The 14,744-nt window shown below is 41.6% G+C and overlaps 2 protein-coding genes across 4 annotated transcripts in view; one reads left to right on the top strand and one right to left on the bottom strand.

The window, feature by feature from the left end:
- The first annotated feature begins 568 nt into the window (after positions 1 to 568).
- mapk8ip2 (mitogen-activated protein kinase 8 interacting protein 2) overlaps positions 569 to 14,744 on the top strand; it is a 28,452-nt gene continuing 14,276 nt past the window's right edge. For 2 of the 3 annotated variants that reach the window (XM_071501371.1, XM_071501362.1), the window contains exons 1-2: positions 572 to 1,044; positions 12,654 to 12,759. In XM_071501371.1, coding sequence (XP_071357472.1) covers positions 980 to 1,044; positions 12,654 to 12,759 — 171 coding nt within the window. In that variant the 5' untranslated portion in view covers positions 572 to 979. Of the gene's footprint in view, positions 1,045 to 12,653; positions 12,760 to 14,744 lie in introns of all 3 variants that reach the window. The other variant, XM_071501354.1, reaches the window with a different exon arrangement.
- On the bottom strand, positions 7,573 to 10,724 carry LOC139634739 (gastricsin-like). Its single transcript, XM_071501349.1, has 9 exons — positions 10,611 to 10,724; positions 10,358 to 10,499; positions 10,102 to 10,219; positions 9,626 to 9,744; positions 9,004 to 9,203; positions 8,729 to 8,845; positions 8,458 to 8,605; positions 8,187 to 8,285; positions 7,573 to 8,060 (listed from the first exon to the last, which is right to left on the bottom strand). The coding sequence occupies exons 1-9, from the start codon at positions 10,664 to 10,666 to the stop codon at positions 7,905 to 7,907; spliced, it is 1,155 nt and encodes a 384-aa protein (XP_071357450.1). The 5' UTR covers positions 10,667 to 10,724; the 3' UTR covers positions 7,573 to 7,904.

The raw sequence follows: 14,744 nt of genomic DNA, 5'->3' as shown, positions 1-14,744 counted from the left end.
GGCTTCATGCTGTCTGCCTGTGCGCTTTGTGTAGGTCTATTGATCAGCTCTTCGGTTCACTGACACTGTGCTCTTTTACTGTCAGCACTGCTCCTTTTTTTTTTTTGTCTCTTTGCTTTTGTATGTCGTCTTTTCGGTGCCTGCTCTGTTATCTTTACAGAGCCAAAGCTCAAGACAACTCTAACTGATGGAGTCCAGGTCAACAAAATCCAAACACTATCCACATTCATTGTCCATTAAAATCACGTAAACATGGACAGCTTGATTAACATTGAAACTCGTCTTTTCCGGGGAACCCCTGGATCCCCCTCTGGGGGAGGATGTGGTGCTGCCCGGACCCAACTTTGGAGAGCACGGTTGTTCTGGCTGTTAATTCCACAGTCAATGTAATGCCACCGTAGACACTTTAAGGACACTGTTTTTCAACGCCACTGTTTGACTGCTTATCGAGCCTGCAGCCTTTAGCTCTGCTTGCATCCACTCAGGGCGGCCCCGATCATACGGTAACGGCGCTGACGTTACATCGTCTCTGCTCCACACCCCCTCCTCCTCTGTCTCTGCCTGTCTCCGCACTGCTGGCCTCTCATCCGCTGCGTGTCACAGGCAGCATCACGGCCGCAGACGTTTGGCGAGCACCACCACGGACTGCGGTCGCATACTGCGCGCTTGTGCTTGGTGTGGACGTATCGAGGGAGACGCAGGATTGTGTTTTAATGTCCGTGGTGTTGTGAGCTGTCTCTGAAGAGCCTTTCCGCCTTGACACCCCCTCCTAGCCTGCTTGCGTGGATGGTTGACTGCAGATTTGATGGTGCTGAGCAGGCTCGTCTGATTGAAGGCTTGCGGCCAGGGGGGCATCTGTGGGGCCGCGGAGAAAGACGCCTCTGTCCACGGCCGCTTCCGTCCTCTGCCCTGCCACTGTGAATGGACTGCGCTCCCTCCGTGATTTTCTGCAGTCGCTCTGAGTCATTTGTGGAAGAAGATGGCGGACAGGGCTGAGATGTTTTCCCTATCCACTTTCCATTCCCTCTCTCCTCCTGGCTGCAGGTAAGAGCTTCCATGCACAGCGACGGCGGAGGAGGGATGATGGGGGCCGATGTGCACGGTTTATTAGTGGAGAAAGGGAAACGAAAGACGAGAAAACACAGCTGCCTATCAGATTTGTTTTGATGACTGCAGTAAAGCGCACATCCTGAGCCTGGTGGTAATAGATATTTTGGATAACCTGCCAGGCCTGCTACTGCCTCCCTGCGCGCCTATTGCCCAGGAGCTGCAGCTTAACTGTGCTGCTTGTTTGTTTCTTTTTTTGGGGGGGGGCTGATGCGCTGGATGAAGACTGTTTTTATGAGAAGACTGTAATATTCTCGTCTGCAGAGTGTGAAGGAGGGTAAATGCTAAAATAGATGGCAAATGATTGATCTTTAGCTGTCGCGTCAGTCACCCGCTTTGCGCATTCTCTGTGTGAGGCCCACGCCCTGTTGAGTCCTACCCAGGCAAGGGCATGCTGCCGAACAATGATTTACAGAAGTCCTACTGATATTGAAGCTGTTTCATCCGCCTCTAATATGACCTCTGCGACACACAATATGACAAATCTGCTGGCGGTTTCTTCTTGCCCAAGCACAAATGTGAGTAGGATTCTACTGGCAGTTACCAGGGATCAATAACTTGTGCAGAATCAGTGCTAGAGCTACATGAATTTCTGTTCGCAAGGTTGTTGCTTTTATAGGTTAGAATAAATGACATGGGGTTATTTTACTTAACTGTTTCTTGGATGAAAATTAGGTCTGGCAAGATGTGGAATATTGCAACACTTTGGTTTGGTATGGCTGAAATGGTGTGGAGGCTGCTGCAATATTCAGATCTGCTTTTTCCTGGAGGCATATTCCAGGAATATATTGTAGAAATATGATAGAATTCATTGTATTTCTACTTTGATATGATTTCCATATACAATGATCTCAGTTACTGCTGCCCAGCCCTCCTCTCTGTTACTCCATGCAGAAGAACAAATCCTATATTGGCCACTCCACAACAGAAGCAATTATTTATTATTGTCTTGCTATCATATATTACTCTACAACTATATACAGTAACTTTAACCCACCCATACAGTGGTAGGAAGAAGAAATGTGAGGAAATGGATAGTGGAGGGTCTCAGCACTAATGCATAAGATGCAACAGAATTTCATTGTCCCTGTGTCTGGCTCCACATGTCCTACGGAGTCCAATCACATTAGCAAGCCATCTCCCAGTGGATTTTATATACACAACATGCACTCATGCAGGATTTAGTTACATACTGCCTCTTCATCTCATGAGCGGATCATATCAGATCAATAGACCTGATTTTTTGCATGACTACCAGTGACCTTAGTTCAGAGCACAGAGCCAAGCTTTGGCCATTACATCAACAATTTGAATTTACAGTACTGGCAAAGCTAATCTTAAATGTATCATAGGAATAATGGGTACAGGTCTTTCTGTATGTACACTTTTGACCTGCTTATACATTGTGTCACTTAGGCTACTCCAAATGTACTTAAAGTCTGTCTAGTTAATGTGCTATGGAAAATATAGCCAGTGTTTCAGACCACTGAAGAAATGTGAATAATCAATACAGAGAGCACCACTCTCTTTTGTGTGTGTGGTGGAGAGTTCATTTTTTTTTGGGTAGAATAGTAAGTTTGTGTATAATTTTAGGTCAGATGTGCACCATCAGCTTTAGGAAGTAACATACCAATAAATCAGATTAATGAAATATTAGTTTGTGGAGCATAAAGAAATAAAAAGTGTATTTGTAGATTTGTTTTTCTGTAAAATTACATACACTGATAATGTGCAGCATCCATGTTTTCTTTTACTGTTTCTGTGTGTATGTTTGTGTGTCTCTTTCTCCATGTCTCTCTGTGTGTGTGACTGATTCATGGATGGAACCACCGGCATTGTGATGGTGCGGTACAGTCATCTGCCTTACATAACCTTAACACTGTTTCCAATGGGCAACATAATCCGTAAAAGAGTCTTCGTAATCTTTCTTCCCTGAGCACCAGAAATTTATGACAGACTATAATTTCTCCTGCACTGAGGGAGCTCTCTCTCCACTGAAGATAGAAGAACATGAAGAGTTGGGCCTACATGCTGTACTTTACAGAGAAAACAGAGTTCACCAATCATGATATATATATATATATATATATATATATATATATATATATATATATATATATATATATATATATATATATATATATAGATATATATATATGAAGACTTGAACTTACAGAAATATTTATTTAGAAATGAGATGAACTCCAGCAAACATAAGCTCCTCTGTGGTTTGCTGCTGAAACCTAAGACAAAAACGCTGACACATTAAAATGTCGTGCTTATAAAATATAGACATACCCATACCCATATACCCATACATGTTTTTTGAAAGCGTTTATTTGTGCTGTCTTTGGTAGATTTGCTGAGGCAGCAGTCTTAATGCAGCCTGGAGGGAGAGGTTTTTTTTTTGTTAGGCTGTGAATTTGCAGAAGGGTTTATCAGGTTCCATTTTGGATCCAGTTTGAGGTTCTGTGTTCAACAAATCACATACTGACAGTATACCGCTTGTATTTTGAATGTACAAAACATCCACAGTGATTTAGCTAAATCATATGTAATCTACGGTGTCTGATAAAACCCAAGCTTTGGTCCTTTGAATGTCAGTCCTTATGTTTTCTTGTTGTTTGTTGTTATTCATAAATCCTTGAGAATAGCTAAACCGAAATGGATTCTACCAGAGTTAAAATTATTAGTCAGTGAATCATGTTAACCAACACAAAATACATCAGCAATTTTAGATAACTGATAAATCATTGAAGTCATTCTTAAGCAAAAATAGCAAAACTGCGCTTGCTCCAGCTTTCCCTTTAGCAGTCGATGCTCCACTTTTGCCTTCCAACTCTTTGAAAGCTGTAAGAGATGGCAGAGGGAGGGCAGTGGGTGGTGGTGGGTATGGTTATCATGGGGTAAGAGGCTTAAATCAAATACAGATTCATTTTAGCTTAAGCGTTCCATCGCTGCCTCCCCCCTGCTATCATCCTTTCTCTCTCGTGGTGCTCCTGTATTTCCTTTCGCTCATTCTGTGTACAACCACCACTTGCCATGTTCTTGCCTTTCGGTCTTCTCAGTGGATGCTGCTATAGCTTTGTGTTTCCTTTCAACAATAATTAAATGAGTCGTATTTGTGCAGTCCGTGAGATTTGTTTTCCATCGGTATGATGCCACTGACGTTTCCCATCTATCAGCAGCATTCACTTTACATCTGATGACCTCATTAATCCAAATCCATACAAATCTTAAAATCATCCTCTCTGAGCAGACTGATGCATCATCTCCGCCTTCGGTTCAAAAATGGCATGATCTTAAGGTTTGGATCTGACAAAGACAACGGCAAGAGCTTCATTAGGTTAAATGCATGACTCATACGTGTGTGTGCCTGAATGTGTTTGTGTGTGGGTGTGCGTACATTACTGGAGACTGACGGTGGGTGAAAAGCCTGGAAAATTGATCTTGTTAATGAGTCAGTGGCAACCACATCAAAAGTCCTTATCTTTTAAAGATGATGATGTCACAGTGGAGCAGGTGCTCATGGTTAAAAGTCAGCTCAATTACGACAGAGACCCTATTTCTGGTCCCCCTTTGCATCTGTATCTATTTTAATGTATTATTAGAGTGTCTTTTCATTTCTTCCCAGCTTGAGAGCCTGAGAAAATATGAAATTTACACTTTTTGTCTTATTTCATTCTTTGATAATGGACATCTGCTATTTTGCTATTTATACAATTCATATATGCAATTCTGTAGGCATTTGCTTGATACTCCTTTGGTTTGAATGTGGTTATTTAAAGAATACCTATATAGTAGATGGATCATAGACTGGATTGGGGGTGCAGTCTACAGTTTATTTTCTCAGTTGGTCTATAAATGTTCGACCAAGAGACAGAATGAGTTCACTGTAATGTAAGAGACGGAGAAACATCATCAAATGCTGGGCTTTATTGATTGAAAAATAATTGTTGATTGATTATAAAAATGGAAACATTTGCTGTAGATTGATTAATCATTGCCACTCTAAAATGAACGAGGCTCTTCTATATAATAAAGGTTGTTAAAAGTAAAGGGCAGCTTAACTCAATCGGACAGTTGTGTGAACTTGGGACACAGAATAATTGTTAGAATAAATGTGGGCTGGAGAGATCACTTGAAACTGAAAGCGGCAGGGAGAAAAAAGAGCCAGACCCGAAAACACATAGAGATGGCAATGAAAACCTTATATGGGTGTGCCCTTGCAGCAACATGACGTGTAAGTGAATTGCAATTTTGTGCTGACTTGTGTTCTTGTGGTAGGATTCACATTTTGCTCAGCATGTCACAATTCACAAGAGATGGAGACTAATGTAATGCAGGACTTTTTTTTTTTTCCTGTACGATCTCAGAGAGCATCCTAATGATGTTTCTCTCTCCAGCTCAAAAGCCTTGGCTTCAAATCCTAATTGTTAAGAACAGTCACAAGCAAAGTTGGACTGGATGCAAGGGATGTCACAGTGCGGTGTCAGATAAGCAGCAAGCACCACACAATATAGTGCGACAGGCAGTGCACACTCACTTGGATGCTGTCTAAACACCAAGCAGGAACATGGACGTATAATGTCAACACTGCGAAAGTGGCTGCATCTCACTATCTGATATAGATTTTGAAATCAAAATAATACAGAATATTTCATAAAGGGATGCAGAGCATCTATTGTGAGACAAAGTGAGAGAGCAGGAGAATAGGGAACTTTTAGGTTTGTTGTTGAGATGAAGGAGTGTAGGTGCATGCATTTATGAGGTGCATCTCATATGCATGTACTTGTATGTTTATGTGTTTGTGTGCGGCTAGGCTTAGTCACTATTTCAACACTGGAGTGGGCATCATTCTGTGTCTGCAGCCTTTCACTGACACACATTTCTTAGGTTTTGCAGTTCAGGGGAAATGGGGCCACACTCTGTTGTGACATGCATTGCAGAGCTACAGGACGACTCCAACGCTAAGCAGAAGAGGACACAAACAAAATGGAGTCTGGAAACACAGGCGATTAGGAATCAATGGAGGATACCAGAAAACGGATAACAGAAAAGGAGATGGAAAACAGATGGCAGATAATATTAAAGAGCCTATTGATTCAAATGACAAAAAAAATGATGTATGTAGCCATGCTAATTTTTCCAGGTTTTGACATATTCATCTACATCCCAACACAGTGGAGGGGAATTGAATTTTTTTTTATGTTGCTCACAGCACTGGAAAATTACATTTGTGATCATTCAGCAGCAAATGTGGATAATTCACATATTTCACTATGAACTGTTTTCATTGATACTCACTTTCTACCCAAGAACTAGTCTTGGGTTGACATTGTGACTGTGTTCTGTGGTATGATCCAGAGTGATGGGGACGTGGTATTTAGGTGAACTGACTCTTTAAGTCTGTTACTCTATGTATATGCAAATCATTACCACATCCATTTTAGGACATTAGTATAATTATTTTAAAAACAACACCATTAGAAGCCACACCAGTCTGCATGTACTCTGCATTTTACAGAGTGGCAGTAGGTCGGATTTCACCCGGAATCTGTTGCGATGCTTCTTGTCACCATGAAATTTTTATTTCTCTGGTGCACTTGTACTTTTTGAATTCAACAATTCTACTTGCCAAGTTACAGGATTCTCATCTTCCTCCCTCCTTGTCCAATTCAACTTTATGATTACCTACCTGTCTCCTGTATCCCTGAGTGTTTCTAGCCCTTCATCCAAAAAGCAAACATGGGACTTTGTTGCAGTTGTGTGCTGATGACAAGCTGCCTTGGATACAGTTGCGTTGATGTGGTGTTTTTCCATTGTGAATCACACACCCACACATACTTAGAAACACAGATTCCCTGAAGGCTCAGATGGGTGGGGAGCTCATTAGTGACCTTCTTCCTCCAGGTTCGGTTAAGACAGGCTCTTTCTGTCTCGGTGTGTATCCATGTGGAAAGGTTTTGAGTCTCAAGTCCCACCCACAGACCACACATAGGCTGAGAGGTTGCTGTCATTTTGCGCTACATGATATATTGTTTCACAGTGTCTGGCACCAACTGTCACACTGCAGTGACACCAGTGGTGCCTCAAATCTGGCATGGTAGACGATAAAACCGTTTTAATGTTGGGCAGAAAAGAAAAAAATGGAACGTCCGCTTTTTCATGACTAGTCTTGAAAAACAACTGTCTTGTGTATCTCATAAATAACACAATTTCTCCTGATTGACATTATACTTAGTGGTTTGGCATGTACCTGAACGGCGAATGAGCTTGTATGGCATTTAAAATTGCCACTAATTGTGAGGAGTAATTGGACACGCACACACACATGCACACACACACACATACAGGCCCATGGTTAATTACAAAGGGAGAAAACCCCTTTGATGTCCCTCAGCCCAGGACCTGTGCTGTTATGATAATGCAGGCTCAAAGATAAAATGTTAAAGCACCCGCAGCAAGTATTTTCACCTTCATTCTGCCAAAGCATAATGCAATTTCATGGACACATTTAACTTTTTTCCTTTGCTGAATATACAGTTTTCAACTACAGTAGTTCATCGAGATTTGTACACAACAATTTGAAGATTTAATAGACTCGTATAACAATATTTTTACTGTAAATTTACAGTGACAAATATGTTAACTGCAGTTAAACCCATATTTCCAGATGATGGCAGATGTTTGAGATGTATCAACGCCTCAGATTCTTTACAGTGTTTGACTGGACTCAAACGTAATCATTATTATCTGATCAGGTTTATGGTCACGTTAGGTTACACTGATGATACTTAAGCAGCTGCAGCAAAGCCGACACGGTTGTTGGTGCGGTCGTAGACGGAGTAGTACTCTCTGAGGAACACGTCTCCAAAGATCCACAAGGGCTCTCCATCACGAGAGGGCAGGTAGGTGGGGGTGATGCCCACTGAGCAGGCATTGTATCCATTCTGGTTTTGTGGGATGTGAAGAATGGAAATGTATATATCATTGTATGTACAAAAAAACAACATGGCACGTACGTGAAGGGAATTTGAACCCACACAGACACATGCTTATGCTGAGCAGTTACTTACCTGGATGATGTAAGCAGAGGGAGGCAGAGGGAAGGAAACGCCACTGATAACGAAGGTGAGAGTTGGCAGGTAGTTGACTTGGCTGCAGTCCACCATATACTGGAGATCAAGACAACAGAGACATGCTGTTTGAGAGATCTGATGGTCAGGTATGTTTTGTGACTCTGACCTCCTCTGCTCATAATGACTTGGTGAGGGATCACAATGGTGGCTTAATATCTGATTGCTTCGTCTAAGAGTGTGTGTCCACCTGTTTGTCCGTTTGTCTTACCATTCCATACTGGTTCTGCTGGGCTCCAATGGCCTGCATGATGTAACCCAGAAGCTGGCCTGGGGCTGTCAGCATGGAGGTTCCAGTGTCCACAATGGACTGGCAGCCCTGAGAACACCAGCCAGTCTCCTGACCATTGATCTGGAATCTGTGGGGGGAAAACACATGCCAAAAGGTTTTTTTTTTTCTTGCAGTCATATCAGGACACAAAATACTCAATAAAAATCAGAAGATCATTTCACATTGCACGTTTGCAATATGTTGAACAGACCCCTGAACGCCGATCTGCCAGTAGGTCTGAGAGGTGACAGGGGTCCAGTAGATCTGTCCCTGGTACAAGCTGCTGTCCACTCCTCCGAAAGAGAGCACACTTCCCTGCTGTCCTCCCCTAAACCAGACAACCAAAACTTAGCTGCAAACTCTGCATGTTGAGAGCATTTGCTTAGTGCCAGTAGTGCGGATATATTACAGTAACAGCTGAGGCAGTGTGTCCTGTACGTGCTACTGGATAGGTTTGACTACATAAAAGTCTTGTGGCAGTTTTACCTTGACAGGTAGAAAGCGAACATGTTGGCATCCAACAGGTTTTGAGACATCATGTTGTCCATGACAGGGGTCTCTCCTCCAGCTGAGATTGAGGGGTAGGACAGTCCAAGGATGCCGTCAAACTTGGCCACAACAAAGTTCTGACCAGGCTCATTTGTGCTCAGTCCAACTTCCTGGTTATTGATAACAATCCCGCCAACCTACCGGTACAAAACCAGCCAATAAGATGAGTAATATGCAAATCATAGACTGTATTTATATACATTCAGCCTTGCAAAGAAGTGTGACTGTAGACAGTAATGTCAATAAATGAATGGGGTAGACCTCTACTACAATACCATATATTACAATTATGCCTCTAATTCTAATGAAATGAGAATTACAGAAAACTGCTTCACTGATCTTTGTGTCTCGTCACACTTTAGTCAGGGATGTTTTTGCTGTGAGGTAACACTGAGGTGATATTGAAAAAGGCCTGCTTTCTGGTAATAGTGTGTCTCAGTACCTATGACTCAGTCTACTCTAGTCTGCTAAAATTGAATGAAAAAGGTCACAACTCAAACACTAGTAATGTTTTGTTGAACCAGTGTAGCTACTTGCTTGTTTGGTGGGTCAGACTCACATTGACAGTGTCATATCCAAAGACTCCATACAGGCTTCCAGCTCCGTAGGGCAGATAGAAGGACTGATGTGTGCCACTGAAGGTGGAGGACTGCTTGGGGTTGAACTTTTTGTGTGTGTCTGTAAACGGCACAGATCTGGATTATCTTTGCAGCCTTTTCCTTAAACATGTCCTTTTGAGCATTTTGACATACTGATAACTCACTTGATTATAGAAATCATGAGCTGAATTTTAACTAACGCAGTCGCTGATGCTTCCCTAAGACTGAAATTACTAAGTGGCACGCCTGTAATTACACAAAAACTCTAAATCCCATGTGTGTACGGTATTTAATCTCTTGGAAACAAGCTGGCAAACTGAAAGGTCTGTATGCTCAGCCTATATCAGCTTTAAGTCCTCTGGACAAGTTCTTCACATGCAATATGCTCTGAAGAGCATGACAGATGAGGGATTTTTGTCTGTTGGTTTGTACTCACTGCAGGCCTGAGTGTTACAGTAGATGGAGTCTACCCACAGGTTCGCAGAGCCAGTGTCAAACAGCACCTGGAAGGACTGGGGGGGTGTCCCAATGGTGATGGCTCCAAAGTAGGTGGTCTGGGTAACACGTTAGTTGGAATTTAAAAAAAAGATAGGAGCAGAATGTAAGAAAATACAAACCCATCAGTCAGTTGATACTTTCATGAAATTTGTTTGTACAGTATGCTTAGGTGGCGCTGACCCAGGATCTCTTACATCAGCATAGTTGTTGATGTACATGCTGGAAGAGCCGGCGAACTCATTGGGCTGGTACTTGAGAGCTGGATCCTGGTAAGGCAGCTCGATCCCTTTCTCTCTCAGGGCCTCGCGCATAGACTTGTGCTTATGCAGAGGGATCCTGAGGAAGGAGGAAACAAAACCTTTCATTTTCAGTCACTTTAGAAGAAGACCTTAAAGTCAAAATTGTTTCATGCCAGAATTAAGAAATACAGTGAGATCGTTTCCTTACTTGACAAGTCCCTCGGCGAGCACCACACAGACCAGAACAGCAACAAGACACTTCATGATCCCTCCTGCATACACAGTTCTCCTGGATGGATACAACTCAGCTTGGATCTGAACAGGGTTTATATACACCTGTTTGGTCCCGTATCAGCTAGACTCTTATCAAAATTTCAGTCATATCAGCTCAGACAGGGTGACCCTTAGAGACTTTTTCCTTGAAGCCATAGTTGGTTTGTAGATCTAACATTAAATGCTCCACAAACACAGAAAAAATATCCTAATTAAACATATTATATAAACAAGATATACTAAGAAAAAGGTATTAAGTTGGGTACATCCAGTGGAATAATCTAGTGGTGACAATAAATATTTCATCTTTTTATTTTTGACACTTTAAGTGAAGTTCTTAAATCTTATTATTGTACTATGATCATAAAAATACCATAGATAAATCTTGCTCATTCTACATCAGCAAAATGGTTTGAATTAGTATTATAATCTTTCAAATTAGAAAAATGTGACATGAAGCATCATAAACATGTTTCTCTTTTTTCTTTGTTTTTAAAAAATTAAAGCTGAGAGCTGAGGTATGACTTCAAGTTGGGATTATGAATTCATTTCTACCATTTGTAATCATAACTTTCTGTTGCTTTCTCCAAAATAGTCTGCATACTGTTGCTAATCCTCAAGATGCCACTTTTAGTACAGTAGTACATTTTATCTGATTAGATATACAGCATACACTGTATATCAACAGCAAGGTCAAGCTTAATTGTAAGGCATTGTAATTTTTTGCAAATGGAAAATGAATGTATTATATCTAGGCTTCAGTATCAGTAGCACGTTAACCACACAATTTTATCAAAACTTTTTGTGCTGTTCAACTTATCATAACTTTAATATTGTTTTCCATTTGAGTTGATTTGAGTTTCCTCACCCTCCGATAAAATAAAGACTGTATGTTTTCAGTCCTTGTTTTTTTAAAACATGATACAGTTATATATGTTTCATAACACAAGGACATTTAGTTAAAATGAAAGTCAGATTTTTATTTACATTAACTGATTTTATTCTCTGTGATTTGAACTACATAATCAAAGTCTTACTGCTGCAGATGACATGCGCTTAATATAACTCGAATTGAAAACCACTCTTTTATCCTCTGATATCTCCTTCATGGTTAACTATTCCAGTGTTTTCTCTCAGAAGCACTGTCTTGTACATTAAAGTGGACCAGTAGCATTGGGATGCTCTGATTACTGTGACTTTTTCGTCACCCTCTTTGTTTCACTTTTAGATGCATCAGCACATCCTCATTTGCTCCATGGGACCAACGACATTGTGTAGACAGGACCCCTGTATGAACGTGTGATATAAGCTTGCATCCATACGTAATATGTGGAGTGTCCTTTTCTTAGTGGGAGAGCTGCAATGCAGCATTTCCTTCAACTCATTGCAAGCCAACTGCTGTGGAACTGAGAGCCTGCTGAAACTAATGGGGCAAAGATGAGACAGAGCATAATCAAGAAAACTTACAATGCCATGGTTCAGTACAGAGACATATATACATCCCTGCTGTAGTGTGTTGGTGCTGTAAATGGAAGCTGAAAAACTCTGGTGTAAGAAGAAACAGCCAATAATTCACTTACAGCTCTGTTTATAACATCCACAGCTCAGACATATATATGATACAATTCAGCTAACTTAATCTGAAATATTTCATTTCAGTACTTCATGTGTTGCTGTTTTTATTCAGCGCTACTGACATGTGTCACACCTTGTTAGTATGGCTTGGTATAAGCGAAGAGAAGTCAGAAGATGTGGGTGTTTGAGTGGCTGCCTGTGTCCTGTACATGAGACTGAGACCCAGATAGAGTGTGACAGGCATGAGTTATAGCAGGTTCCCTAAGAACAGGGCTCAGTGTGTGGGTATAAATCAGTGAGAAATTCCCCTCTGGAGCGTTCACTGATGAAACAGCCATATTGCAGATACCAGTTTTCTTTTTCATGACATGTAGTGAATATACTGTCTCTCATGTATTTCCAGGCCAGCCCACGACATCAGCCTGGAGGAGTTTGATGATGAAGATCTCTCTGAAATTACAGATGACTGTGGGATTGGACTCAACTATGACTCTGATCCATATGAGAAGGTGAGGCTCTTTGTTTTTATGGTGGTTTTTGCATCGTTCCATTTAATTATATTTTACCCATTTGTTGCTTTGTGGTTCCAGTATGTAAACACACAAACTTACAGTGTCAATTGCATCATGTCTGCATTCATATAAAGTAGTTTAGTAGTAGTGTAAGTGTAAAACAGAGAAAGTCTTTTGTTTTCTAAATATTATGTGTAATGATTCCTTAGACAAACTGTGTGTCTGTCTGTTGTTGCTCCTTTGCAGTTTCTATGGGTGACAACTTTCAGTATCATAGTTGATTAATAACAACCTGAAGTAGACAGATGGCAAGTGCAATGACAAGAAAAATATTAATATAAGAACAAAAGATAAAGTCTGACCTGGTTTTTATAGTTATTTAGTGTTGAGCACTGCTCATTTGCATATGGATATCTTACATAAGAATGTCTGTAGCTTCAGATTTTAACTTCAGGCTACCTATCTTACCAGCATTGCAGTTTTAACAGCAATGGCCAAGAGCCTACAATACCAGGGCCAAGATGAGAAAAATGCATGGCTGTGTTTAAGTGAAAGACTCTGCTGAAGTACTCTCCATGTACTCAGAGCATCATTAAACATCATACAGACTGGATCTGAGCAAACAGCACACATTCACTAAACTTCTCTGCATATAATATGAATTTTAAGCAGCACTTCCACTAAGCCTCCTATTCATGTGACCATGTTATGAAGTATATGCAAATAATTGAGTCATTAGCTGTATCAGCCCACATGTCTGACCAGCTTAGACCTTAATTACACAGATTCTAAGAACTATTGTGTCACCCCTCCCTTCTCTCTCTCTGTCTCTCTCTCTCTCTCTCTCTCTGCCCCTCCTTCCCGTTGGATGTAAATGTTTTATGCTGGTGGCGTGGAGCCACAGCTGCAGCAGAGGGTGGGTGACCCAGTGCAGTTTGCTGCTATGCAGAGACAACCTCCTTCCCTCCCTCCATCTTTCCCTCCCTCCCTCCCTCCCTCCCTCCCATATGTCTTCCCTTCCCTTTCTGCTATGCAGTGTTGCTCGGAGACAGAGCTCAGATTCCCTCCTCTCTTGTTCTCTGCCACCTCTCCACTCCCTCTCCCCTTAAAGCTTTCCCTCCCTCACTTTCTCTCTTCTGCTCCTCTCTGCTGAAGTGATTTAGCTCAGGGATGGTTAGTTCTGAGGTTTAAGCTCTCGGTATAAATCTGTGCTAGATGTTTTGCTTCCTCCTCTTTAATCCACCAACAAAACACATTATGGACAGCCAGCAAAGCCCGTCTGTAACAAAGCTGGATTTCGCATAGCATGAGAGGAGAACTCCAGAGAGAGAAAGACTTTAGAGAGTGGATTTTTTTCGTATCATGCCAGATAGGTCATACAGTAGTAAAACATGCATCAATGCCCTCTTTCTCCTCTCTACCCCCCACATTCAGTCACACACGCATCAAAAGAGGCCCTGACTGCCCACTTCACAAACAAGAGGGTGTCGGTCCTTGTTACGTTACATCATTGCCCAGAGGAAGGAATGTTGCTGACATGGGATGGATAGGACACACACCCAGCTGCCCTCTTAGTATGCGCAGAGGAGACCGAGAATTTCATGTAGAGGGTATTTCACATGGTGTTTTGCTTGCATCAGTAGGGTGTGTGACATTTTGTCAGCTCATCAGCAGCAGCAGTCCCTCCCTGCACTGCACTCTGCTGATGAAGAGAGAGGCTTTTGGTTTATGTCAGTATGATTTGGTCATATTGGGCAGCATGTCTTTGATGTTTTGGAGGAACAGCCAATCTAAACAGTGAGATTATCCTCCGGCCCCAATCCCCAGCTCTGATTAATTCTAATTCGTTATGGGGTTCAGGTCTTAATCTGCAAAACCCTTTAGATCAGAATTTAGCCTTTATGATGGGAGGACACATACATGTGAACAAACAGACATGCATAAGATGCCTTTAAATAGCTTATTCTGTCATCTGATTAAAG

Source organism: Trachinotus anak, unplaced genomic scaffold (assembly GCF_046630095.1).
Source record: "Trachinotus anak isolate AG129_WGS33_773 ecotype Australia unplaced genomic scaffold, CSIRO_AGI_Tana_v1 ptg000002l, whole genome shotgun sequence".
Classification (NCBI taxonomy): Eukaryota; Metazoa; Chordata; class Actinopteri; order Carangiformes; family Carangidae; genus Trachinotus; species Trachinotus anak.
This window is presented reverse-complemented; position numbering and strand designations above follow the sequence as displayed.

What these genes read in the sequence shown, in the direction of transcription:
- LOC139634739 (XM_071501349.1), bottom strand. Translation starts at nt 10,666, where the DNA reads ATGAAGTGTCTTGTTGCTGTTCTGGTCTGTGTGGTGCTCGCCGAGGGA. An exon ending in ACATCAACAACTATGCTGAT is followed by an intron (nt 10,220 to 10,357) that starts GTAAGAGATCCT and finishes CGTGTTACCCAG; the next exon opens with ACCACCTACTTTGGAGCCAT. An exon ending in CCTCTGCTTACATCATCCAG is followed by an intron (nt 8,061 to 8,186) that starts GTAAGTAACTGC and finishes CCACAAAACCAG; the next exon opens with AATGGATACAATGCCTGCTC.